The sequence below is a fragment of the Cuculus canorus genome, chromosome 23 (genome assembly GCF_017976375.1).
Source record: "Cuculus canorus isolate bCucCan1 chromosome 23, bCucCan1.pri, whole genome shotgun sequence".
Taxonomy (NCBI): Eukaryota; Metazoa; Chordata; class Aves; order Cuculiformes; family Cuculidae; genus Cuculus; species Cuculus canorus.
The window spans coordinates 3,951,763-3,977,632 of NC_071423.1; the positions used below are offsets into that span (position 1 = coordinate 3,951,763).

At 43.5% G+C, this 25,870-nt stretch overlaps 1 protein-coding gene across 1 annotated transcript in view; it reads left to right on the plus strand.

Annotated features, from left to right (window-relative positions):
• Positions 1-1,919: 1,919 nt before the first annotated feature.
• The window catches only part of LOC128854345 (zonadhesin-like), a 64,609-nt gene continuing 40,658 nt past the window's right edge, over positions 1,920-25,870 (plus strand). Inside the window, exons 1-15 of the mRNA XM_054086795.1 lie at positions 1,920-1,935; positions 11,026-11,143; positions 12,403-12,490; positions 12,903-13,091; positions 13,583-13,691; positions 16,404-16,508; positions 19,283-19,475; positions 19,894-20,030; positions 20,676-20,900; positions 21,666-21,807; positions 22,093-22,216; positions 23,500-23,691; positions 24,101-24,238; positions 24,887-25,069; positions 25,550-25,744. Coding sequence (XP_053942770.1) covers positions 1,920-1,935; positions 11,026-11,143; positions 12,403-12,490; positions 12,903-13,091; positions 13,583-13,691; positions 16,404-16,508; positions 19,283-19,475; positions 19,894-20,030; positions 20,676-20,900; positions 21,666-21,807; positions 22,093-22,216; positions 23,500-23,691; positions 24,101-24,238; positions 24,887-25,069; positions 25,550-25,744 — 2,154 coding nt within the window. The remainder of the gene's footprint in view (positions 1,936-11,025; positions 11,144-12,402; positions 12,491-12,902; positions 13,092-13,582; positions 13,692-16,403; positions 16,509-19,282; positions 19,476-19,893; positions 20,031-20,675; positions 20,901-21,665; positions 21,808-22,092; positions 22,217-23,499; positions 23,692-24,100; positions 24,239-24,886; positions 25,070-25,549; positions 25,745-25,870) is intronic.

A 25,870-nucleotide genomic window follows, 5' to 3' on the forward strand; every position in this document is an offset into this window, starting at 1 on the left:
TTCATAGGCTTTGATGGGCTCTTGAAATTTCTACAGCAAGGGTGTATTTTATTGAACTTGAATGTCTCATAGAAAGACTTATGTTTTCCTTTAAGTTCTGTCAGGCACTACAGTAATGCCTCGAGCTATCTGACAATACCATAGTGCACCCTTTTCTGAGGACTTCTATTGTATTATCTTTAAATAGATGGTTCTCGAAAGGTCTGGTTTGTCACTGAATGAAGGCTCTACTGTCCCACTTCCAGTTCACCGTGTGGGATGGTACTTAACTTAAAGCATAATGTATTGTAATGAGAGTTTCAGAGAAGAGCAGGAGGGAGGGGAATGAAGCTTGGTAAATGAAAATGTCAAGGCAGAGGGCTCTTATGCATGACTATTGTTTTCAAAAGCTTATTTGAATTAGGTGGGGAAGGAACACAGTGTGCTAATGGGGAAGTACAGTTAAATACTTAAGGTTTCTTGGACTCAATAGAGCAGTAATTGTCTGTATTGTCTATTAGATCCTCTACAAACACTATGTACAGCTATGAATACGCGTGGAACACAATCAGATGGCTCTGGACTCGAATAGTTCTAATATGAGGAACAGAAGATATTTCATGTGTATTTCTCTTTGAGATTTCGTATTTGCTTTTCCCAGCGTGAATCAACATATTCAGTCTACCCAACCTACACGATCCTGTTTGCTTTTCCTTGGTTTCACTTAGTTTGTTAGAATGATCCTTCCAGCTTTGTGGGTTATTTGTGGGCTGGGGGAAGTCACTTCTCTCTCCTTATACGCCCACAGGCACAGAGATGGGTTTTATCTGTATGGGTGAGGATTGCCAAGAGTTAGCAGGGTGTGCATTGCTCTGTGCTTTTTGACGTGGTAACAAAGATATAGTATTAGTGAGTGGTATGTCTGGTGTTAGCATGACTGAATTGTGAATGGTTTAACACTTCTTGTGATGAGTTTTGCTGTTGACTTCAACCGGAGCATGATCGGGTTCCCTGTGAAAGCTTGCTGGCCTTTCGCTGTCAATTCATTGAACTTATTGGACAACATAAGTTTCTAGTACTCAACTTTGCTATGTAGTGAGCATTAAATTTCACTCATTTAGTCCTTGGCATCTCCGCTTTGTTTTCAGATTAAAATACTGATTACCCATAGTGGAGACGCAGTGGAGAACCCTACTGCAAAGCTGTACCAAACTCTATTCATGGAGCAGCTAGTGGACAGTGAAGTTTTTGGTGACTATTTCTGCTTTCATACTGATGGCCGTGTCTTTGGAGGCAATGTTTCAGTGCTGCTCCCCTGAGCTTGTGAAGCCCTGATGTAGACAACATCTGTATATCATCTTTTTCCTGCCATAAGTCCTAAGTGTCAGTGCTGGCAGAGATGGCCAAGTGTGATGCTTCGAGGTATGGAGACCTAAGAATAAAAGGGGTAGACAGTCTGTGCCTTTCCTGGCTTGGAAAACATTGGAAGGTGGTGCCAGTTAGGAGGTTTGATAGTGCTGTGAGATGCCAGCTGTAATCTGCTGTGCATCTGAATGGATCACAAAGGAGAAACTAGGTTCAAAGCCAAACTGGTTTTCACAATAAAAGCTGCAGCAGTTGGTGGCATTACGAAGCATTTGGACTGTGGTCTGGCTTCAGAGCTTTGCAAAATCCATATGAAACTATTTGTGAAGGCTTAATTGAAAGACTTAAAGGAATAGTGATATCATATATATCATATATAGTTATCAATATCTCTTGATCTATGCTGTGTGCTTGTGCTGTTTATGCTGTTAAAGGAGGAAGGAATCAAAGCGGAGAGGTGAGGTGGTTAAGCCTTCACTGGTCCTGCTGTCACTGTGTAGAACAGTGTATTGCAATGGTCTCCAACTGCTGCTGGACAAGGTAGCTCTCATCTTATGTAGCCCAGCTAGGTCAGAATGCGCTATGCCACAGGTACATCACTGCTCTACTCATATCTCTGTAACATTATGCTTCCAAAGTTCGTAGGACGGAGAGTTCAGATATTCCCCTTCAGCTCTATCCTAGGTGACAGAGATCAGTCCCAGACCTGGATATCAGGTTTCACCTCTCTGAGCATTGGGTGGGAAATCCTATAGAGAACGCTGAGGAATGAACCCCTGAGCCTTATCTCTCAGCCAGCTGCTCAGCTGGCAAGCAGCAGATGTCTCCTAAGAGGGATGCTCTTGGAAACTTCATGTGCAAACAATAATTAAAGCAATAAATATTCTGAATACAAATGCTGTTTAGAGCTGGCTTTGAAATGATATTTCTACTGAAGGGGGGATGGGGAAGGAGAACAATGAAAATGAAAACCGTCTTTTCACAGAAAATGCTGTGTGAATAACTTTGTGGCTTTTAAAGGAAAACATCACAAAAAAATAAATATAAAAGGCTTTGAATTTTAAGTAGAATTGACACATTTTTTTCATGAGTAAATATCTAGAGAAAACAAGGATGTTGATTTCAGTCCTTTTTCTCCCTACTAAATGACTTCTACTTGCTGAAATTTCACTCAGTAATCCTCTTACTTGAAATTCCAGTGAGAGAATCTAGCATGATTGGTATTATTCTTGGAAAGCAGTCAGTCTTTCTAGGTAGCCTGGATGACTTGTAGCAAGCCCAGCTACTGGGGACACTGGTTATTGGGATGTCTGCAGAACTGGAACACTTGCAAGCTTTCCAGGTGGGTTAGGGTCAAGGGATACGTGGTCAGGAAGAAGTCATGTCTCTAAGTTATTTAGACTTAAAGTACCTTAATGAAGAGGGTTCTGAATAAATAGGAGCCCTAATTCTACTCTTCCTGCTCATGGTGAAGAAGAAGAATGGCTAGAAGAGAAAGTAAAAGTGGATTGCTGGCTCAGGGTAGAGTTTCCAAACATTAAGGAAAATGTCCAAGCTCAAGAATTGATTCAAACTGATTTTGAAGCTTAGAAAGGAATCCATTGCTGCCTTTGTTCAGCAGGTGTCATGATCAACATGTGGGAAGTCAGCTACATGATCTCCTAGAATTGTGGAATGGTTTGGGTTGGAAGGGACCTCAAAGCCCATCCAGTTCCACCCCCTGCCATGGGCAGGGACACCTCCCACTGGATCAGGGGCTCCAAGCCCCATCCAACCTGGCCTGGAACCCCTCCAGGGATGGGGCAGCCACCACTGCTCTGGGCAACCTGAGCCAGGGCCTCCTCACCTTCATCAGGAGGAATTTCTTCCTAATGTCCAATCTAAATCTTTCCCCATCCAATTTAAACTATTCCCCCTTGTCCTATCACTACTTGCCTTTGTTCTGGTAAAGTTTCTGCTCGGGTAAGGGAGCCTCCTCCCCCAGTCAGCCAAAGTCTCCCTGGGTATTCCTAGTTGTATCAGTTTAGTAGGAAAGTGAGAACAACCTGCCAGTGGCTGGAAGGAGCACCGGTCACCACTGAAACAGCATCATGAGGGAAGTGGTAAAATGGGGATGGCAGTGTTGTAATCGGAAGAGGCTAAATTAAGATAGACAGAGTTGAGACAAAAAGAAAAACAGGAGCAAGGGGAACTTTGGAATTTCAATTGGACTACAATTACAAGTCACTAATCTAACCTGGAGGTTAAACTCTGGCACAACACCGAGCAAAATTCCTCTGCTCCGTTAAAATAAAATCCAATGCCTTCAGTTCACTTCTTGAGCCAGATAAATTGTCCAGAAAATAAGGTGTTTTGGCTTTGCTTTTCTAAGCAAAATACAGCTCAAAAGGGAAAGAACACCGACTTGCAAGAAGCAAGTGCTTAGTTTGCATTTTACTGTAAACACGAAAACAAAGAATGAAATCAAAAAGCTTTTGCAATGAAACAATTTCCTCCTAGCAAGCAGTGAACTGACAATCATCCCTGCGTGCTACATTCTGATCCGTCTGTCTTTTGCTTCAGAGAAGTTAACCTACTACCTCGCAAATACACGGGAACTTGTGAGACAGCGAGTGGAGATGCTGAAGTGTTTGTTTGACACGGCTGTTACAGCACTGCTGATAACGGGGAAGCTGAGGTTTAGCATCATTTTCTCAAACATAGCAAATTACCCAACAAGGAGGAAAAGCTGCAGCGGAATTAATCGCTACCTGAAAAACAATTTCATGCTAGGCTAAACAGGGATTAAAAAAAAAATCCATGGTCTAGTTCACAACCCAAGCCTTGATTTTTTTTAGAAAGAAAAGTGGTGGGAAGGAAAGATATAAAGGAAAGACAGTTATCTGAAGGTGTTACTACAAATCTGCTTTATTGATAAGATATAGTTTTGGAGAAGTCTGAACTAAGAAGTCTGTGGGACAGTTGGCTACTGACTCTGCCCTTGACTCTGTGGAAGAGCGCGATTTACACACACTTGGAATTGTTGCTATTCGTGTGTGGTAAGGAAACCTTCTTGGGCGTACCTGGGAGGTGAGCGATGCTAAGAGTACTATCACCATATTTGATAATTTCTGTGCTGCTGTAGCACTCAACCAGTCAGACACACTGTGAGCATTTAATATTTTTGAGTTTCAATTAAATTCTTGATGGGATACAACTGGCCTGGAGCTTTTCCTCCTGGATGGACGTGTTCATTTCATCTATCGTGTCCTGTCAAAGCTATTCATCACTTTAATCTGAATCTGAGGATTTCATTAGAAGCCTCTAATTTTTCAGTGCTTCAGGATGAAGAAACTCAATCATTGAGTGCTCCTGATGAGTTATGTGAGCTCCCTTAATATAACACTTGCAGGTTTTGATAAACTACCAGCATGATGATTTGAAAGGTGTGTGGGTTTTTTTTCTCACCCAGGTTCCTTTTCAGTTGCTCAATATTCTGTTGCTGGCTCTCACTTTGGCCTTTTTCTTTCTAGGCTTTAGCACTTGAGCTGCTAGTTTGGCCTTGGAGACACCTGAGATGGTCCAATTTTCTTAGCTAAGATCCTTCGCAAGGCCTTGACAGTACTTAAGAGAGTTACTTCTGCTTCTCCTCAGTGACAGAAGTGATCCCAATTGATGTACTAGACTATAAAGTTCTCTGGCCTCTGGAAGAAGAGCTTTTTTGTCCCCTTGAAAAAGCAAGTGCCACACTTATTAATATTTAAATCTATGATTATGCTGTTGCCTTTGTTTTGGTACATGCTGCAAGATGAAGTGTGATTGTATTGATTAAGAATCTAGGCAAAACAACATCTAACGGGAATGGTGGGGGCTACTTTCAAATAAAAATGCGAGTTTATTCAAGCCAGTGGTTAGTTTGGATTTTCTGCTGTTGTAGCAATCTTGCTTTCTAATGAAATGGCTGAGAGCATCTCCCAAAAGAAGTTCTGGTGCTGTTGGCCTTTGGCGTTGTGATCCTTTCTGGACTATGTAGCACATATCAAACTGGAGTGTTTGAGTTATCTAGATTCCCGTTCTTTTTTTTTCTTGAGTGGTTTACTTTGATTTAACATTGCAAAGCAAGGGTTTTCCCAGCAGTGTTCATCTTTTCGCACTATCCTGTTATGAACCCTCTTCCTCTTACACAGATATAGAGAGAAAGGAGGGAAGAAACAACTCCCTAGCTGGCACGCTCAGCTGGTGGTTGTATTTCCATTCCATCTCTGCTCCACTAATATCTTGGATATTCATATGAAGTGACCAAATTTTCCCTGTATTTTGTTCTGTACCAGCTTTCTAGCCTTTTTACATTAAAAAGGGGGGAATGTACATACATAATAGATATCTGCTTCAAAGGACAGTGTTTCTAGATGCATTCAAAATGCAGCAGACTAACCAGGCTACACAATTTTGAGTCTATATTGAGGTAACATTCCTTCCCAATAATTGAAATAATCTTTTACCAGTGGCTGGAAGCTTATGTATTTACAGATATCTAATGTATTTTGATACAACAGATCTCTGTTTGTGTACACCCTTAGTTATTACATCACCTCTGTTTATTTTGCCCATTGTACCCTTCCATGTGTTAAACCTAAATGTGGACTGCAATATGCAAATACAAGGACTGACACAAGAAAAGGCTGCTTGTTTTAACTCTTTTGTGGTTTGTTAAATAAAAAATCAACTATACTCGCCTTCACCAGAGTTCTCTTCTGAACTGACAGAGCTGTACATGATACCATCAATGTTCAAAACAATTCCGCAGATCATTTTCTGGAAGGCTGATGAGGGTCTCCATTGTTTTTGCTTTCACATCATCTACTGACGAGGGGGTGGAAAAAAAGAAGGGTTGCTTTGAGCACTGACTGGATCTTTGGGAAGAGGGAGACGGGTCTGGCAAACAGCGTGTGCTCAAGCACAGGGATGTTGTGAGCTAAAAACTGTTCCACCAAGCCTTGTGGGCTGGTGTACACTGACATTTTCTAACTGAGAGTAAGAGAATGTCTGTATTTGAATGCTAATCTATTTCTACAGAGTGAAGAGCCCAAGCTCAGCCCTGTCTCACTGTGACAAACTAGAACGTGTTTAATAACCCCCTCTTTGTCTCTCCCCTTCTGTTCTTTGTTCCCAAACTATTCCATTAGTCTTGCCCAGTTTCAGGCTTTCCGTGCCTCCCTTCCCCTTGAAAGTCTTGCTGTAGGTGAAATGAGATGTGCAATTTTTGATATTTGCATATTCTTCATTTAGAAAATGGACATTTTATCAGGTTTGATGGCTGAGGAAAATTGCCTACGTGGAAAAGGTAACTAATTTCAAGGTGACTGATTGTAGCTTTCTGCAAGGTCCGAGGTCATTCTCGTCCCTTCTAGTGCATTCGCCACAAGAGAGCAATCTTCCTGCCTTAAGGTAGTGCTGCAGCTTGTGCACCCGGGAGTTCATTACTATTGTCAGTGAGCTGAGCAGAATGGTTTTTTTGGTGTTCAAATCAAGAAAAATGGTGCCTTCCTATTTTGCGAAGGACTACTATATTACAGGGCTGACTGGTTTCTTTAGGACTGGCCAAACAGTTGAAGAAAAATAGGAGCCTTTTCAAATACAGTCAGGTCTGCTGAAGCGACAGTCAAGTCGTCGGTGGGGAGAAGATGAGCATGTCAGTTCTGGGAGCTGAGCTATTTTGTATCCCAGAGGAATGAATATGCTGATACTTGGTAGGCTCCAACGTGTGCAACCAAGAAAAGGACGTACCTATTTATTTTTCTTGCTGAAGTCATCTTCATATTTCTGTGCATTGAGTCCAACAACCCAGATTCAATCTGCATCTATTTGTTTCTTGACAGAAGAGGATAAAATAATAGCAAGGCTCTGTTTTCCTTATAGCCAGGAATAGACGGCTGCAGCTTACTGCCAGTGTAAACTGTCCAGGGGTTTGTGATGTTCCAGATGAATGATGCTGCTACTGTATGAAAGTAAATCACAGTGTCCTGGAGTGAGTCCCAGGTTATTCCGCTGTTCGTTTCTGTAGCAGCGCACTTGTAGAGAAGCACCATCGGGTCAGGTTATTTTTGTTAATGTTGGAGTCGCTGTGGTAGGGAGAGTGAAAGTGGGTTTCTTTAAAATTGGTGCAGATCCAGTGGATGTCAGAACCTGTTTGGAGAAGTATAGAGTTCAGTATTGGGAAGCCTTGAAGGCTTCGTTCTATGTTAGTGGGGCGTATGAGATAAAGAAAGTGGCTGCCCCGCTCAGAGCTCCAGTTCAGCTGGCAGAGGAAGGACCACCTTTGAGCACGAGATCAACAAGTGTTTCATCCCTGAAATGAGACCGCAGTTAAATAGCAGACCCTTCTCTGTCTTGTGTGTGCGCCGGGGCTGAATTTGACCTGTGATTTATCTCTGCTCGAATCTGATCATTCCACAGTTAATTATGGAATTGGAAATAAGACAAAGTTAATGTAACATTTTTTCTTATCTTTTCTGTATTCCATCGCACCTTCTATCGTTTCTGAACTTTCTGAAGTACGAGGGACACAGGCAGGTCGAAAATGGGAAGAAAATTAGAAGCGCTTGGCCTGGTGCCTGCCTTTACACTATGTTGATTACATTTTAATTGGCAATTCTTGTCTGTAATATAAGATAATTGCAGAGATTTCAAGGAATTGTTTGTAGAATAGGAAGAAACAGACACATCTGAGTTCTACCGGAGGAGTTTAATTAAAGACTTTATAAAGTGCAACAGATGGTGCTTTGCTAGTTAAGAAGACGGGTGTAGGGCCTCTTTGTAGACACTCAGCCACGTTGGTTAGAGCTTCTGCTCCCTGCTGGCTGGAGATGCTCTGGCGTAACCTTCCGTTAGGGGACCTGAACAATTCAAGGGGAACGTACGCTTTATGCTCTTGTCCAAATTGCAAAGATCATTCTTCAGAAAGTGAAGTTAGGTGGCCATAGAGTGAAACTTCTTGTTTGGTGGCAAGATTACCCCTCCCAACAGAAGTTTTGCTTTCACTGACCTCTGCAGTTGTCCTTAAGTTCCTTCTGAAAGGCCTTCAGAACTGGGAAGATATGTCAGTGGCTGTAAAGGTTTCTTTATAGACATTCCAGTAGCATGGAAAAAAAAGGAGAATCTATTGGTTTTGGAGGGCAGCATTTCTCAATAATTTCATGTGAGCCAACGATCAACCTTGGATTGGCTCCTAGACTACAATTATGTCCGTTTGAAACTTGGAAGACAGACGTTCGGCTTTTTTTCTCCTAATGCTCTAATCAAACTATTTCCAGAGCCCTCACCAGTCTCTGGCTTGCAGGAAGTCAGAGAGAAAGCGGAACAAAGAGAGGATATTACAGCTTACAGAGAAAAAAGGACCTTCTTTTTACAGTCTTTGTTGGAGTGGGTACCAAACCTTGCATTTTTTATTTCTGGAAGTACAACAACTTGTGGAAAGAGAAAAAAGTCTGTTCTGAAGTTGCATGCTCATGAAATGGCCTCAGAATATGATCTACTTATTTACTGTTGCAGTAGAATTATGATTTCTGTTTGCTTACCAGCACTGCCACGGCTTTGATGAAGTTAAACGTGGTGCATCATCAAAGAGTTATCTAGGAAAAGGGAAATTAGCTAGCAGATGGTGGACATTACAAGGGAGATTCTTGGTCTAGGAAGGGTTCATCTGTCTTTTCAAATCCCAGGAAGAATCTAAAATTGCAGAAAAAAATAATAGGCAAACAGGGAAGATTTGACTTGGATGTTGAAAAAAACAAGAAAGTTGTGGACCTGCAATGTCTTTTTTATGGGGTCGTTCTGTTCACGGGGACGGATTTGCAAGGTGACAGCAAACATACTTTCAAGCTCCTTGCTCAGTGGGTGCTTGGAAGGTGTACATTATCTCATGTATAAATGAGGTTTTCTCACCTTTTGGCATCAGTAATGCTGCAGGGAGGTTTCCATGGGATTGACTCTTCAGCCGTCTTTTCTTTCTGCAGTTCGGTGTTCATTTCACTTCGGGCTTTATTGGTAAGCGATTCCCTGGAAGGGGTTCAGTTACACTGGGTTTCAACAAAGGCAGCACTAGACGCTTGAGAAACATTCTAAACATCTGCTCTAAGCCCCATGGCTGATGCTTGGAGTTGGATAATTTTGTTCTGTAGCCTTAGGATCTTCCTGAAAGGTGAGTGGGTCGCTTTCTCATACAGACAGACTTCTTGGGTTTGTTCTTGTTTTTTAGATCGGTGTTGATGTTATCTTCTGAAAGCTATAAGGCATTAGAGATGGCAGTTGTTTAGATCATTGTTGTCTTAAGCTTATGAGCATGGCTGCTGTTCTCTCAAAAGCACTATCTTTCTTACGGGAGAAGATGGGTAGAAAAGGTAGAGGTCGTGTTCACTCAGAGGTTTTAATTTTCTAAAGAGAGAAAGAAAAAAATATGTTGCTGCTTTGGGGTAACAACAACAATAATAATAATCCCATCGTGTTTATTTGAGTATGGAACAGAAGAAAATAAACACCTGGAACTCTTCTCCCCACCCTGTGCACTCATGTTTAGTTGCTCGGGTACAATACGTGAAAAGCCCTTCGTGAGGAACTTCATCTGAAATTCTTGTGGTTACCATAGCAAAGCTCACTTTTCAAACCAAAGGAATTAATTAGAAGAGAGGTATTCTAGAATCTAAATCTCATAGGCTTGCAAGATGTAAGTAAGAAACACAACAATGGAAATAGTCACTCAATATTTGTTTCATTCTTTAAGTTCCAATTTCAGGCATCTCGCTCTGTTGAGTGTTTATCGCCTTCCTCTTATAGAACGTGATGTCAAGAGAGATGTGCAAAAGTGGCTTTACTGTGTAGGCTGGATAACTGAAGCAGAGGAAGATGAAGTATCTTGGTTGTAATTACACAGCACTACGGTGCCTCCTTCATCCCTTGGCTCTTTCCATCGCTGTGCTGTTTGTACTTTCTTGGAAACTTAGGGATCCAGCTTTCCGGCAAATACAATATGACTTTTTTAAAAGATGATAAAGGCACGGAAAAGGTGCTCTGCCACCTACAGAAGGTAGTTGGGTTAGTTTGATAAAGCATCTAAAGTTCGGGTGCTTATATAAAGCTTATTGGGATTTCTCCCAGAATTTTGTGCTCAGAATATTTACCTAGAAATCTTAAGGGAACAGGTTTTAATTCTGGAAGGGAAACATCTTCCTTATTTCAGCCACCAAGACTTAAGAGTGAACGTGATAGCGGATGGGGAGGTAGCATCGATGGATGGAAACACAAGAGGTTAGGTTTATTTCCGGCTTTGATACACTCTGTGTGGCTCTGAGAAGTCAGCTTATTCATGTAGATGTAACAATAATAACAATAAAAAAGACTGTGGAACGCGAGTTGTTCATTTCAGCTTCTTTCTTAACAACACAGGCTTAGAATATTTCCCGTTTCTCTTGTAGCCACTACACTGGTGGGATGCTGTGTCCTATTCTCTATCTCTGTGTCCTCTATAGAGGCAAAGCATTGTTCTTAATAGTGAAAAAGATTTTACGAGCAGCATTAGTGCTATTAACCGCAGTGATAAAACTCTGCAGATACTATTTTATAATGCAGTATTAACTGGTAGTTTAACTTGGAGTCCTGAATGTTTATTCATTGTGCCCTAGATGTATTTCTTTTGCTTCGTTTTAGGGACCTCTTCTCTCTCACCAGATTGCAGCGTAGACTGCCAGACCCACTGTCGCATTGACTGCAGGCAGGGACATTACTACGCAGGTGGCAACTGCTTGGAATGTCCAACGGGTTTCTAGTAAGTCTCCTTCCTTCCCTCTCACTTGGCTCTTATACTCCTGCAATAAGCAAGATAAACAGTTGGGATGTCACCTTTACATCGAGAATATTCTGAGAACTCGTAATGCGGATCCAGAGGTGGGGCACAAGCCTAGCGTCTGTCCTTATAGTTTAATAATTAGCTAACCAGGAAAACCACTATTTTTTTGTGTATTTTGTACAGTGTGTATTTTGTACAGTGTGTGTTCAGGAGGGGCAGGAATATGGAGAAACCGGAGAGAGGCAGATTTAGACTGGGCATAAGGAAGAATTTCTTCAGCATGAGAGTGGTGAGACACTGGCCCAGGTTGCCCAGGGAAGCTGTGGCTGCCCCATCCCTGGAGGTGTTCAAGGCCAGGTTGGATGGGCCTTGGGCAGCCTGAGCCAGTGGGAGGTGTCCCTGCCCACGGCAGGAAGGTGGAACTGGATGATCTTTTTGGTCCCTTCTAACCTTAACTATTCTATGATTCTATAAATATTATGTGTAGTGCTCACAAAAACTAGGCTTAATTTTCAGGTCAAAGGCAAGACGCCTTTGATCCCTGATGCAGGGAATCTTCTGCTGGAAAACTCATTCTGTGTCCTGGCTGCTTCCTTACTGACGTGCCGGTCAAAGAATGGGATGTAAGCCAGGCATAGGGCGATGACCCGAGAACAGAGAAGCCTGGGTACAAAGAACATTGAGTTGCAGGGGTTGATAGTTGCTTCCAGAGGTGGTGAATCCAGCTGGATCTGGAGCTGTGTTGCAAGCAACGCCTCTGTGAGCCATTTTCAGTTGGAAAGCTGTCTTAAACTCTGGTCTATCACCACTAGCATGCTCTGTCTTCCTCAGAAGGACATCATTAAGACTGCTTTCTCTGCCACATATGGCTCACTATAAATAAAAATAGAAATGGCCACTGTGGAGTTTTCAGACACAATCTCAAACTGGATTACAAAAGGCAGCTTTTGTACAAACTGTCTTGAATCCTACGTTCAGGTTGCCACATTTCCTACTGCAAATTCTGTCCTTACGTGTGCAATCCAAGCGATGCACCCCAAGCTTCTATATCTGTGTTAGAACCCTCTGAGGTCTTGGCGGATCTGATTCGAATCCACGCTTCTACAGCTATAACAGCATTTGAGCAGTTGGTGAGGGGATGTTCCTATATCCACACAACTCCCATACTGGCTGGTAGGGGATGAAATTCCAGAGAACTGGAAGAATTTCATTGTATAACTTCATTAATTTTAATCCAGTTGCCCGGGAGGTCAAGCAGCTCCAAGGAAATGCCCTCTGGGAACAGCCAATGAACTTACTGCTCAAGCGGACATCACAGCCTGCCAGGTAAGCTTAAAGACAGGGGAAGAGGGCAGGCGGGTGAAGTAGGACCTTTCACCTCTACTCCCACGTATTTTGAATCATCTGATTTCAGGCTTCTTCCCAGATTTTCGCAGTCTGCTTTCCATTTTTTTTTCAGGCAATTCCTGTACTGTATTTGGCTCTGATTTGGCTCAGAGAAAGCAGGTTGTCCCTCCAGGTAGACAGCAAGCGGCACTCCCTCCATGCATTGTTTACACCATTGACAGGAAAAGCAGATGCTGGGAGCTCTCAAGAGGATGTAGGCCAGATTTTGAAAGCAATCCAAGATCCTTTCTTTCTGGCACTTGATCTGAGGATGTCTGAAACGGCTGTTTTGCATTATTCATGTAAGGAAGACGCTTCTGTGGATCTGATGCGCTTTGTGATCTCGCTGCAGGTTTGTCCTGATGGTTACCTCAGCCTCGAGAGCGGAGCTGGGTGCCGTGTGTGCCCAGATGGCTACTCGTGTGATCCACGTAGTGGTGTGCAGAGGAGCTGTGGTCCTGGCCAGTATTCACCAGAGGGAGAGTTGGAGTGTCAGGAATGTCCAGAGGGATACATCTGCCCAGATGGACGGAGCAAAGAGGTACAGAACGAGCATGTTCTTCTCCAAGAGCAAATTTGCATTCTTCTGGACAGGCAGGGCCTGAATACAAATGTATTGTCAAGAGAACACGGGTTTGCCTGCTTTAGTAGTAGATTTACGGATCTTTATTCATCAAAAAAAAAGCATTCAAAACATCTCAGTGGTAGAACTAAGACCTCCCACAAATGGCCTGTACCAGGAGAAATAGATAACTGATCTAAATTCTGAGAATGGTACTGCTCAGGTTATCTTCTACCACTAACGCCATCAGCTGAAGGCTCAAAGAAGTTTGGAATTTGAAGTCCTGGCTTTGCTTTTAGAATTTTTCCCTGGAGAATAGACCCAAAGCATTGCCTGGAAGGGAGGAGAGGGCAGAGAAGGAAGAAGCACAAGACAGAATGCTGTACTAAGATTTTTCCTGGGTCTCTCTGGCACACAGCTCTGGGCCATTAGACCTTATGGTGGTATGAATTTGTGTTTCTTCTCCTCAGCGTTGTTTGGCCGGTCAGCAGCCAGACCCAAGCCGCACTCACTGTGTAACCTGCGCTCCAGGTTCTTTCTCAGCTGAAAACCCTCTGCTATGCGAGCCTTGCCCAAAAGGTCAGTACACCTCGTGTTTTTTCTGTTAAAGCGTACAAGGTAAGGAGAATGAAACGGCGCTTCGCTCTGGTGAAACCCAGCTGGCAGGAACAGAGACACGATCCTTATATCGCAGTAAAACTGGAGGTTAGAAAATAGTTCCTGGTATAAAGCAGATGCCAGTCTGCTCAGAACAATTCGTGAAAAGCAGAGAATGAAAATGAGAGAACACAAAGAATCGCAGTTGGCTTTGACGGTCACCGCACTCTCTGGCTTTGTGCGGGAGGTCCAGCGGACACAGCCTCGGCACATAGACTGCAGTGGCTGAATGTGCAAGTGTTGCTCAGCAATGAAGAAGCTTTTGCTTTCTCTTTCCATACCGAAAGCCATTCTCCCACTCTGTGATTTTAACTGATCATCTGTTAAATTGATTTACGCGCAGTTACAGCTTTTTCCGCTCCACGGCCTTGATTCACTGGCCGTCACAAATACCCTTTATAATGGGCGCTACGCTCCCAGGTGACAATTGTAGGCGTTAGGATTCAAATAAGGGCACACTTACCTGATTTCTCTTTCTGGTTTGTACTCTCAGAGAAACCCAGATAAGCTCATGTTTAGGAAATTGCAGAGTGTCATCGTTGGGGGCGTCAGAAATTCCTCTCTGAGATGCTGATGCCGTATCAGGCAGCAGGGAGCAGGCTATGAGGGACTACGTTTTTATGATGCAATTATTATCTCTTGAAATTATGATAGGTATAGAATGTTATATCGCATGGTTAATAAGCCACAAATATTGGTCAAAGGAAATGACACAGTGACTTGCGAAGTCACTTTGTGTTATATTCTGTGAGGGTTTGCTGTTGGGGAACAATCCTGATCCAAACACACAGAGAGAGAGCAGGTTAAGCCGTTTGAGTACCTAATGGCTGTTTGGTTTAGTTTCCTTATAACGACAGAGAGTTTTCTGCAGCAGTAAAATCCTGGCATGTCCCTTATATATCCCAGAGGATTTTGTAAAAGGATATGTAATGTCACTACAGGGATGCAGTTTGCAATCTGCAGTCCTATCGAGCTTTTCTCTCTCCTGTAAGCCCTGTACTGCATGTGAAGATGAACTATTTAACAAACAGCTCCAGCCGCCTCTTGCAGAGCCAACGAATTCAGTAACTTGATTCTTCCATCCATAATTAGAATCTCTCTTATTAAATAATGAAGAGTTCCTGCACTCTGGGTACCTTACACGTTGTCTATAGAAGGAGTAACGAAGTAGCTAAGAGATCGTGTTGGACCAAGATCTCAGTAGTTTAGATCCAGTTATAATACACAGGGGAGACAACAGAATGGATGATTTCTCTTATTTCCAGTGCCTGGGGTTAAGTATGAATAGCAAATAATTCATCTTTTGCAAGGTCAGCCTGGGAAGTGATGGTGATTTTTGTGGATGGGGATCATATTACACTAAATATTTACTCAACCCTCTAGAAGGCCAAGAGAATTAATTGTGGCTCCATTAAAAGAAAATCAAGGAGCTCTGGTTTCTTTGGATTTATTGCTCGCAATTAGCAAGCGTTCGAACAAGTGAACAGATACGGTCATGCTAGAGCATGGATTTTAGAGCAACAGATTTTCTACTGTGTTATTATTGTTTACAGCACCAGATCAGCTCGAGACTGCAGTTGGGTTTCCCCTCCGGTGCATCACCACAAAACCTGAAGAGAGCAAGGGAAAAATCTCAGAGATGATCAACAAACATATGCAGAGTATTCCATGCTGAAGTTCAGTGCTTCAGTGTTAAAATTAATCCCTCTTCTGTTCTTAAAACTGAATAAATCATCCAGCCCAATTGCAAAGCCCTCGGATGGTGAGGAGTTTTAATACCATCCCAAGCAGGAGAGGCTTGAGGATTCCCAGCATTCATTTGCACGGTTTGACTGACTTCAATTACATATAATCTGTGAACTTAGCATTGCGTGTGTGTGAATGAAGTGTCATTGCTCTGCTGAATCATAACCATATATTCCAACATAGCAGCAACACTTTCATGCCGCAGTTAAATCCTTTTTCTCCTCCCACCCCCAAAAAAATCTATCTGGAGTTTAGTGAAGCATTTGATTACCAAGTTCTACTCAATCTTACTTGGAAAGAGTAATATTTTTAAGCTGAAAGACGAGACGTTTAGTTTAGATGTTAGGAAGAAACGTTCTCCTGTGAGGGTGGTGAGACCTCGGCAAAGATTGCCCAGAAAAGCTGTGGATGCTCTCCCACTGGATCAGGGGCTCCAAGTCCCATCCAGCCTGGCCTTGAGCGCCTCCAGGAATGAGGCAGCCAACACTTTTTCTGGGCAACCTGGACCAGTGACCCACTGTATCAATACCTGTTATGCTTTAGGACACTGCTACCACCTTAGCTTTGCCTTGACCTTGTGCTATGAGTCCTTTTTAAGTCAGAAATGTGTTAGCTCAGACCAAATACCACACAGACACAGTCGTTTCTGCTGGGTTTACATTGGAGCTGGTTTGTGTCCTGCCAGGTGAGAGCACATTCATGCCTGCTTCCAGGGTGCAATGTCATACACCCCGATATGATTTAGCCAGCAAATATTCATGCTTTCCCACTTGTCCCCCTACCACTAACACACAGCAGCATGCAAGAGACCCATCACCTCTCTACTCTGAGTCTCATCTATCCAGAATATTGTTTCTAAACCACCTCCTGTTTTCTTCTTTTCTATAGGTCGCTTCTGTTCTGAGGGATTTGCAGTCCCTCCATGCCCAGCAGGGAGTTTCAAGCCTAAAGAGGGAATTCACACACCCATCAGCAGCTCCTCATGCGTGCCAGGTCTGTGCCATGAAAGATCTTCATTTTGGAGTGATAATTCTCGCTGTAAATCAGTGTTGAGTACATTCTTATGAGGGAGCTGGCAGTTACAGTCCTTATTTACTAAGATCTGGCTTGGGCGACGCTAGAGCTGGATGGAAGGAACGCCCATAGAATCTCCTCTGAGTCACCAGATTCATGGTGAAGCATTCAACGCTTAGAAAGCTGTTAATCCAAAGGTGTTTACTGTCTATTTATTTTTATTGAAACTGCCTTTATGGATACAAACACTGGTATTTAGAGATCTGCCCCGTGCAAAGTTCACAGAAGTTGCAGTGGAGGGAAAAGGTGATTGTTGTACTTCCAGTGGAAGGAAAGAAACTCAAGGAATGATCTGAAATGATGTGCTAAAGTCATCTAATATTCATTAGATGAATATTAAAATTCTTAAAGCTTAATTGACGTGCCCATCCTGTTCCAGCCCCATGGGTAGGGACACTTCCAAATGCATCAGGTTGCTCAAAGCCCCATCCAGCCTGGCCCCGAACGCCTCTTTTCTATTTGATCATTTCTTTTCTAGCACAGACTCAGCTGCTGAAGTGTCTTGACTGTTGAATGATTTTTTTACTCACCAGCAAAGTTTGGGATATCATTGCTTTCTGCCCACTTCTAGAATTAAAACCAGAAGTGCGCTTACATGATGCAGCGAGGAACAAACCTCCCATCTCATCTAGAAAGCGAAATTCAAGAGACGGGGCCAGTGGCACCTGAACAAACACTGCAGAAACTGCAAAATAAATTAGGGTTTAAAACCTCTTTGATTTAATAATGTAAACTGTTAATGCTGCACCTGTACGACTTTATATAATGATGTTATCAACTCTCCAAAGGAACACTTGGCAAAGGTAGGACAACGCCTGATGCAAGCAGGGAGGGGACACATGGATAAACTCTGACAAGCATTAGAATATTTCAAGTACGCTACTATGAGATAGATAATGGCTCGTAGCCTGTGCCTACCACCTGCACTCCAGCATGGTAAGGGTGACGTACTTACTCCTCAGTGAAACCACTTTTGTTTGCATCACATTTATTGCACAGCAAGCACAAGGGCTGGTTTGGTCCTGCAGAATAGACAATACACTGTAAATCCATGCCCTGATTGTTCTCATATAAAGTGGCGAGGCAGCCATGCTACTAAGACTGTTCTGAACACCAAAGGGAAGGATCATCTTCAGAAAGTCAGGCAAGAAATGGAAATTTCATGTCCCAATAGCCAAGTGGTGTGGCTTCCGTTTCTACAAAACAGCAGTCCAAATGGATTTGGTGGGAGTGCAGATCCACACGCTGAAGCTTTTGTCAGCTTAAGGTAATTTTTAAAGGGTCCCACAACTCCCTGACATTGCAGCCCCTGCTGAGAGTGTTGATTCAGTTACTGTGCTCAGAGTGTGGACTTCTGTAGTCTTGAGAAATGGGAAACAAGATGGGAGGAAACGGCCTCAAGTTGTGCCAGGGGAGGTTTAGATTGGATATGAGGAAATTTTTTTTCTCTGAAAGAGTGGTGAAGCACTGGCAGAGGCTGCCCAGGGCAGTGCTGGAGTCCCCATCCCTGGTGGTGTTCAAAAAGCCTGGAGACATAGCACTTTGGGATCTGATTTAGTCGGCACAGTGGTGTTGTGTTGATGGTTGGACTGGACGATCGTAGAGGTCTTTCCCAACCGTAGTTATTCTATGATTCTATAATGAGATATTTCTGAGGAGTGGGAATAAGCAGGTGTGCAGAAAGACAATGGGAGTCATAACCCTTAAACGTGCTTTGCACTCTGATGAATCCAAATCTGACCCTGCGCCTTCATTCTGTGGAGGGGGAAACATAGATTTCAAAATCTTGATAATTTTGGGAGCGCTGTAAGGCTCCATTCTCACCAAGAAAGGCATATACACGCTAGCGTATGCTTGAACCTTGCCTGGACAAGCATTTGGAAGGCGGCAGGGGTTCAACCTGCAAGTCCTTCAGGAAGCCAGCAGCAGCAGCCAGTGTTTTCCCTTCCCCCTGCATTGCTCTCTTTGTTCTGTGCTGTTGAAAGGCCCAGTTCAGGAGGAGAAAGCATCTCCTGAGCTAAATTTGTTTTTCCTTTTTGCTAAGTTAAACATTTGAGGACATTCTGTAATGAAACGCAGTTTCTGAACATGGTAACGCCAGTAAGGGATCGTTGGTTTATTACACGTTGATCTTACTAGTGTTCCTTCAAGTTACAATGCAAGCATCTTTTGTTTAACACAAGGGATTTTGGAGATCCCAATTGCTCAAGTTGGCTGTCATTCAAGCAGGTATCCGTGTGTTTGTACTGAGTATATTTCCAGTCTGCAAAACCTCTTAATCTCTCTCTGTATTCAGAACACAAACATGGAAACAGCTCAGCTTTCATGGAAGCCCCAGGCTCTCTTACAGCTGATGCTTAAGCATCATGATTATTAAATATACCTGCATCCGAGTGTGATTGAAGGCTGATGGTTTTGTTTATTTTTTAATGTATTTCATTTCTTGTGTTATCGGCTCAGAATACAGTCCAGATGGTTTTAGCACTTCCACGAGCCACTCAACCGCAGCAACATTCAACTAATCCAATATCACCACCTTCTGGCTTTGCACTGACTTTATTGCTGGTGTCAATGAACTCCCACCATACTTTCTTGCTGTAGCTGAAAGCAAAGGAATCATATTTTGTAGGACCCTCTGTTTTGTCAGCAGGTCATGCTCCTTTTGGGTCCTTCAATGTTTTCTCCCTCTTTAGGACTTGGATTGTGTTTGAAGTGTCCTGCTGGGTATTTCTGTCCTGCTGGAGCAAGTTATCCAGTCCCATGCCAGCCAGGTACCTACAATCCACTCCAAGGACAGGATGAAGCTGCTGATTGCAGAGCCTGCCCAGCAGGTAGAGCTTGTACTCAGGCTGGCTTAACCCAGCCGGATGCGGAGTGCTTACCAGGGTAAGTCTTGGTTGTTTTCTGGACTTAATTTTATATCTCTGCACATATTTTCCTTCCATTGTTTTTGCTTTGCGCGGAGGGAGGTGTAGGTGGCATCCTCTGCTGTGGCAAGGTGGTAAAAAAAGGCAAGAATGAAGTTGGGTTGTGCATCCCATGGTTACAAACAACGTGACCTGGCCGAATAACCCACTTTTCTTTTGGTAAAAAAAAATGTATGACACAACCAGTCCAGTTACAGTGTTTAATTTTCAGTATCTCTGCATTATTGGCTGTCAGTTGTGTTGCTGTCAGCCACAGCACCAAGCAGTTCGGCTTTTTCCCAGTGGCAGCATTCATCCTAATGTTCTGGTAGGGCACAGAATTTGTTTCACTCTTACATCAAAACACTTGTCCCAGCTTGCCCGCTGTATTTTGTTAGGTATGTGTGCCCAGTGGGGTCATCCAGCCCTCATTTTCCCAGCAATGCCTGTCCTCCAGGAACAGTTGGCAATGACTTCAACCTCTTTGACAAATCCCAGTGTGAAACGTGTCCCGCTGGATTTGTCTGTGTGAGAGGTAAGTGGCTTTGTGACAAAGTCAACTGTGCTCTTTGGTATCCCGTATCACAGAGCCCACCAGCAAATCCTAGAGCAGGTCAGCGAGGCATCACAATGATAGCAAATGGGAAAAAGCTGTAGCCATTGGTCAAGTTGACTTTAATTCTACTACGAAATGTTCTCTTTATGCCACCCATGGGTACAGTTTTAACTTCATGAACTGGAAGCAGCTGGTTTTTACGCTTTTTAAAGGTTTAGGCTTATTGGTGACATCTTCGCTTTGATGTCTCTGCCAGCTTTGGGTATGGCCACCACGCAGGATGCTCGATTTGAACAATAATTGTTTTAGTATCCAGTTCTACGGCAGAGCCTCTCATCGTCTTTTTAAAAGACAGGTAGAGGAGGCGCTCGGGATATAGTTTAGTGGTAGATTGGAATGGTTGGACTCGATGATCCGAGAGGTCTTTTCCAGCTTGGTGGTTCTATGGTTCTATGATCAGCAGAGGAAGTAATTATTGTTATCCTGTTTTAAATAGAGGAAAGGTGCAAAATGAGAAGACTTAAGTTGTGGTCATCTAGCAGAACTGAAAACAGGGTTATGTGAAGCCCGTTTGATACCCATTAGGCTCTGCTGCTTCTCTTAAATTTGCCTTTGTGTTGACAGGAACGGGGGGGAAACAGAAGCCCCCCACACCATGCCCTGTTGGTCACTACTGCCCACCGGGCACAAAGCACCCACTGCAGCACAAGTGTCCCCCTGGCACCTGGAGCAATAGGACAACCCTGACCTCGGGAGAGGAGTGCTTTCCATGCCCTGCAGGCTGGTTTTGTGTAGGAGGAGCCCTTAGCCCTACTGGGTTGTGCAGTTCAGGACACTACTGCCCTCAAGGTAAGCAGCTTTTTGCAGGAATGAAGGATATTTAGCTTATATCTGTCTTCAGAAATTTTGTGAACTCTGAAATCATGCGCTGACTTTATCAGCATATTTTTTGTACCAAAGTATTTCAGTGTGGAGCTTTCTGCACAGTCAAATACTTCAAATCTGGACTGTTTGAACTGAGCTTGTTGGTGCCATTGTTTTGTTTCCCTTAATTTGCAAAGAATTAAAATGTAGAATCGACTGGGTGGCACCAGAACAATTATAAACATGAAACTTCCTGTGAGAGTTCTGCAATATTTGCTAAACGGCGATTGTTGTTTTGTTCTCAGAGCTGCGAGCTATGAATTTTATGTCTATAAATATACATACTTATATATAATTCATATAAATGCTTAATAGCAATGAAGAACAGGGCACTTACCACCTTCTTTCCTCCCAAATAAAAAATGATAGGACAAGAGGAAATGGCCTCAAGTTGCACCAGGGGAGGTTTATATTGGATATTAGGAAAGATTTCTTTACTGACAGAGTGGTGAAGCCCTGGCAGAGGCTGCCCAGGGCAGTGGTGGGGTCCCCATCCCTGGAGGGCTTCAAAAAACATATAGATGTGACACTTTGGGACATGGGTTAGTAGGCAAGGTGGGGTAGTGTTGATGATTGAACTTGATGATCTCATAGCCTTTTTCCAACCTTAACAATTCTATGACTCTTTGAGTCCGTCTCCAAGGCTGTACAAAGAATTAGGATGGTTCTCTCCTCTTTCTTTTTGGAAAGGCACGTGGAGGGGCACGCAGTACCCCTGCCCTGCAGGGACTTACAGCACCCGGCTGGGAAATAGCGGAGTAGAAGATTGTGCTGCCTGTCCTGAAGGAGCTTTCTGCACCAGTGGGACCTCCAAGCCAGTCCTCTGCCCAGCGTGAGTACTGTGTATGGTGCAGTAGTGCCAGGAACAAAGAGAAATATTTCTACATGGCTTTACTTAAAATCAGAAGCATTCTGAAATACTTTTCTTAAAACATTAGCAAGTTCCCTTTACCTTGGTCCAGGCAAGTTTTTCCTCAATCAGACAATTTATTGGGTCCAGAAATAGTAGATTTCCTCTATGAAAAAACTAAGAAGGCAGACCAGAGGTGCCCTGTCCTTTTCTTCATCACTTCACTGCCCTTTGTGACTCTCCCTTCTGATGTATTTTCTCCTACAGTGGAACCTATCGTGTGGAACGTGGTGCAGAAGTGGCTGCAGACTGCATCCCTTGTCCAGGAGGGTATTACTGCCCCGAGCTTGGCACTGTTACTCCTCGAACATGTGGTGCTGGCAATTTCTCAGTAAGTAGCAATAATTTTATCCTGGCATCTGTTTAGCGTAAGGACTGAATTTTGGCAGAAAGGAGAGCTTTGAGGAGAGCTTCAGAGTTTGAGTGCCTCAAAGGAGGAACCAAAATGAGCCCATCTCATATGAAGAATGTAAGTATTTGAGGTAATTGCGTGTTTAAACAATTGGCCACCTGTGTTGACCCTAAAAGTAAGGAGTGAAAATGCTAATCCAGGGAAGGCACTGGGAATGTTCCTGCTCAATCAGGTTTGGAGCTGCTCCAGACACGATGCTAGAAGTCTCTATCACGTGTACAATACTGTTGTTGCTGCTCTTCTCGCTCCAGAGGCTTGTGTTAGCCATCCGAGTATATCCATTGCGTGTCTGGCAGTGTGTAGTTGAGCAGATACTTTGGGTTTCCATGATATATTTTACCCTGGCAGAGAGCAGACACCTGTAGTTAATCCCTACTCAAAGGGAAATATTTGATTGCAACGGAGTTAAAATGATCAGTTAACTTTGGTAGGTAAAACAGCAAGACAGAGTCTCAGAAGGGAGAAGTGATGGCATAACCCTTCTCACAAGAAGGTGTTAAAATCTGTTCTCATTTATCAGCCCCAAAATTATAATGAATATTTCTAGTGATAATTGACGTTTCCCTGTTGATGGAATACAGGCTTGTCACTCCTAAATCTCTGCCTACACCACTTTTCTATCACTGTGTGAGTTTGATAGTTATCACTGGAACCCTTTAAGATTGGAGAGGAGATAGAAGATGAACAAAGATTTATGTATGGCAAATAGACCTAGAATATTTCTTGTTTGCGCTTTGGAGTTCAACAAAGACAGATGAAGGAATGTGTCTGTGTTTCTCTCTGTTTCTCCTGCAAAGGGTGTGGGATTGACTGTTCTGAGGATCAGAACCTTTTGCATGGATAATCAACAGGCAGTGCTGGGACCGGCTTCTTATTTGTGAAGCACGGGCATTCTTGCCTGCAGGGTGAATACACTGAGCCATAAGCAGTTTGTTTTTCATAGGGTGGAATTTTTAAAGGTACATCTTTGTGTTTCTAATGCTACAACTGAACATAACCGAGAACATTTCCTAAGAGCAGGGTCCTGTCGTCAGTTCCCCAGGGCAATCTTTGATGAATAGCCACTTATTGTGGCCCGGTTTGTTTTCTGCTGTAGAATTCTTTGCATTCATTTCCTTTGTTTTCTGCCTCAACGTGGCTGTCAAATACGCAGGGATTGTTTAACGCTCTAGAAGTGGAAACATGTGCCTTTTATGTTGTAGGACCAGGGTTCCGTCTCCTGCTTGCCATGTCTTGTTGGACATTACTGTGCTAGTGAGCACACCAGCCAGGAGGTGATGCTCCTTGCCATGGTCTGCCCAGCTGGTCTCCTGTGCCCAGAAGGACTGGCAGTTGTGCCAGATGCCAGTGCAAACTCCTGTCCAAGAGGATACTACTGTCCCCAGGGAGACAACGTGAGTGAGTCTGCTTCGGTCCTTGGGATTCACTGGTCTCTTCATCAAGTCTGCTGTGCAGTTACAGGCTGCTCTGGGATAAGTCTTGCTGTGGGAGCCTTTCCTAGTAATTCTTTTTACTGATCTCTGTACTCTTACGGCGTTCTTAGATCTTAGCAGTATTCACCCTACATAAAACCATTCATAATAATGGGATAGCGTTTTATGCGCTGCTTTATACGATACAGAGAACTGGATCCCCATTCTGTTATGCTGTCTTGTCAGCCTTCAAATGAGATTCCTAGTGTTGCTTTTCAGTGTTTTTTCCCAGTTAGTGGGAAGAATTATTTTCACAACTTGTACATTTACCCCGTGGGATGCAGCACTCATATCAGTACATTAAACACTCGTTTTCCTACTTTATTTCAAGGGCTTACACGGTAAACCTTGCCCCAATGGGACCTATGGTGAGCAGAGGGGTCTAAGCAGCGCTGATGAATGTTTACCATGCCCTGTACGGAAGTACTGCTACAGAGATGGGATTGAGCCTCCAGGAATCCCCCACCCTGTGAGTATAGTCCAGGATCCCCCAACTTTTTTCTTTCCAAAGGCTGTTAATGTAGAAACTGTTAATGCAGAAAGCCTAAAGCATGTTTTCCATCTTTGCTTTGCCTATCAATGCAGGCTATGAAAGAGACTTCAAAGGTCGGGAATTGGTTGCCTCTCTGGTTGTGATGAGTTTTGGGATATTTCATTGTGATTATCTTGTCTCTGGAAGGAGTGAACTCTTCAAATTTTAGTACCTATTAAAAAAAAGAAACAGTAAAAAGTTCAGTTGGAATCTCCTCAATGTGATGAATCCGTGTTTCTACTTAAGAGTGAGGTGATAAATCTCATCCCAGTTATAGTTCTTTTCCAGCTGTGGAAGAACAGCATCTTTCCCGTAACTGTACAGGCAAAGTGTAGGGCCGGTATCAATCACAAGATTTTACCTTAGAGGAATCTGGCCTAAACTAATATCTGACATGATCAGAATTTTACTGGTAATACTGTGAATTCCCTTCCTTCCCTTCTTTTCTGTCCCATTTAGTTGCTGTAAAAAAAATTATTCTACGTTATCTGAATTGTAGATGAAGCTTGGATGTTTGTGTCGAATCTCAACAGATTCCTACTCAGAAGACAACAAAGCCATGCCTGACTGTGTTTTGCTTTCCAGACTGGAGATTGCCCACCTGGCTATAACTGCCCTCCAGGGACTGGATTCCCTTTCTCCTTCCCCTGTATGCCAGGCTTCTTCTGGGATAATTCCACAGCAGAGGATGAAGACGCTTGCAGGCTATGTCCATCTGGGTACTACTGTGACTCTCCTGCCATGTCACAGCCCAAAACTTGCCCAGCAGTGAGTTGCTATGTCTTGGTTGTAGAATCATAGAATCATTAAGGTTGGAAAAGACCTCTGAGCTCATCCAGTCCAACCATCAGGCCAACCCCACCGTGCCAACTAAATCATGTCCCAAAGTGCCACATCTACATGCTTTGTGAACCCCTCTAGGGATGGAGACTCCACCACTGCCCTGGGCAGCTTCTTCCAATGCTTCACCACTGTTTCAGGAGAGAACTTTTTCCTAATATCCAATCTAAACCTCCCCTGGTGCAACTTGAGGACATTTCCTGTTATCCTAGCTCTTGTTACCTGGGAGAAAAGACCAACACCCACCTTGCTCCAACCTCCTTTCAGTGAGCTGCAGCGAGCGATGAGGTCTCCCCTTGTCCTCCTCTTCTCCAGGCTATACAATCCCAGCTCCTGGGGGAATGGTATTTGGGAATCTATTTAACAGGAGATCCTTAGATGCTGTATTAAGCTGCCTTTGTTTTGCAGGGCTTTTACTGTGTGGAAGGCACCTCTAAACCTGAGCCCTGCCCAGAGGGTACATACAGTAACAAGAAGGGGCTGTCTGCACCCTCGGGGTGCAGCCCCTGTGGCCATGGCTTCTACTGCTCTGCTCCAGGACAAACTGGCCCAAGTGGTCCCTGTGAGGCTGGATTCTACTGCCAGGGCAGGGCTGTGAGTCCGGTGGGTAACCTGGCAAGTTTTTCTCCTTCCCTTCTAATCGTGCCTCACTGCCATGTTGTTTGTTTTTTTCCACCTCGATGCTTTTTATTAACCCAATCACTTCAAGAGGTACAATTTTGTACTGCT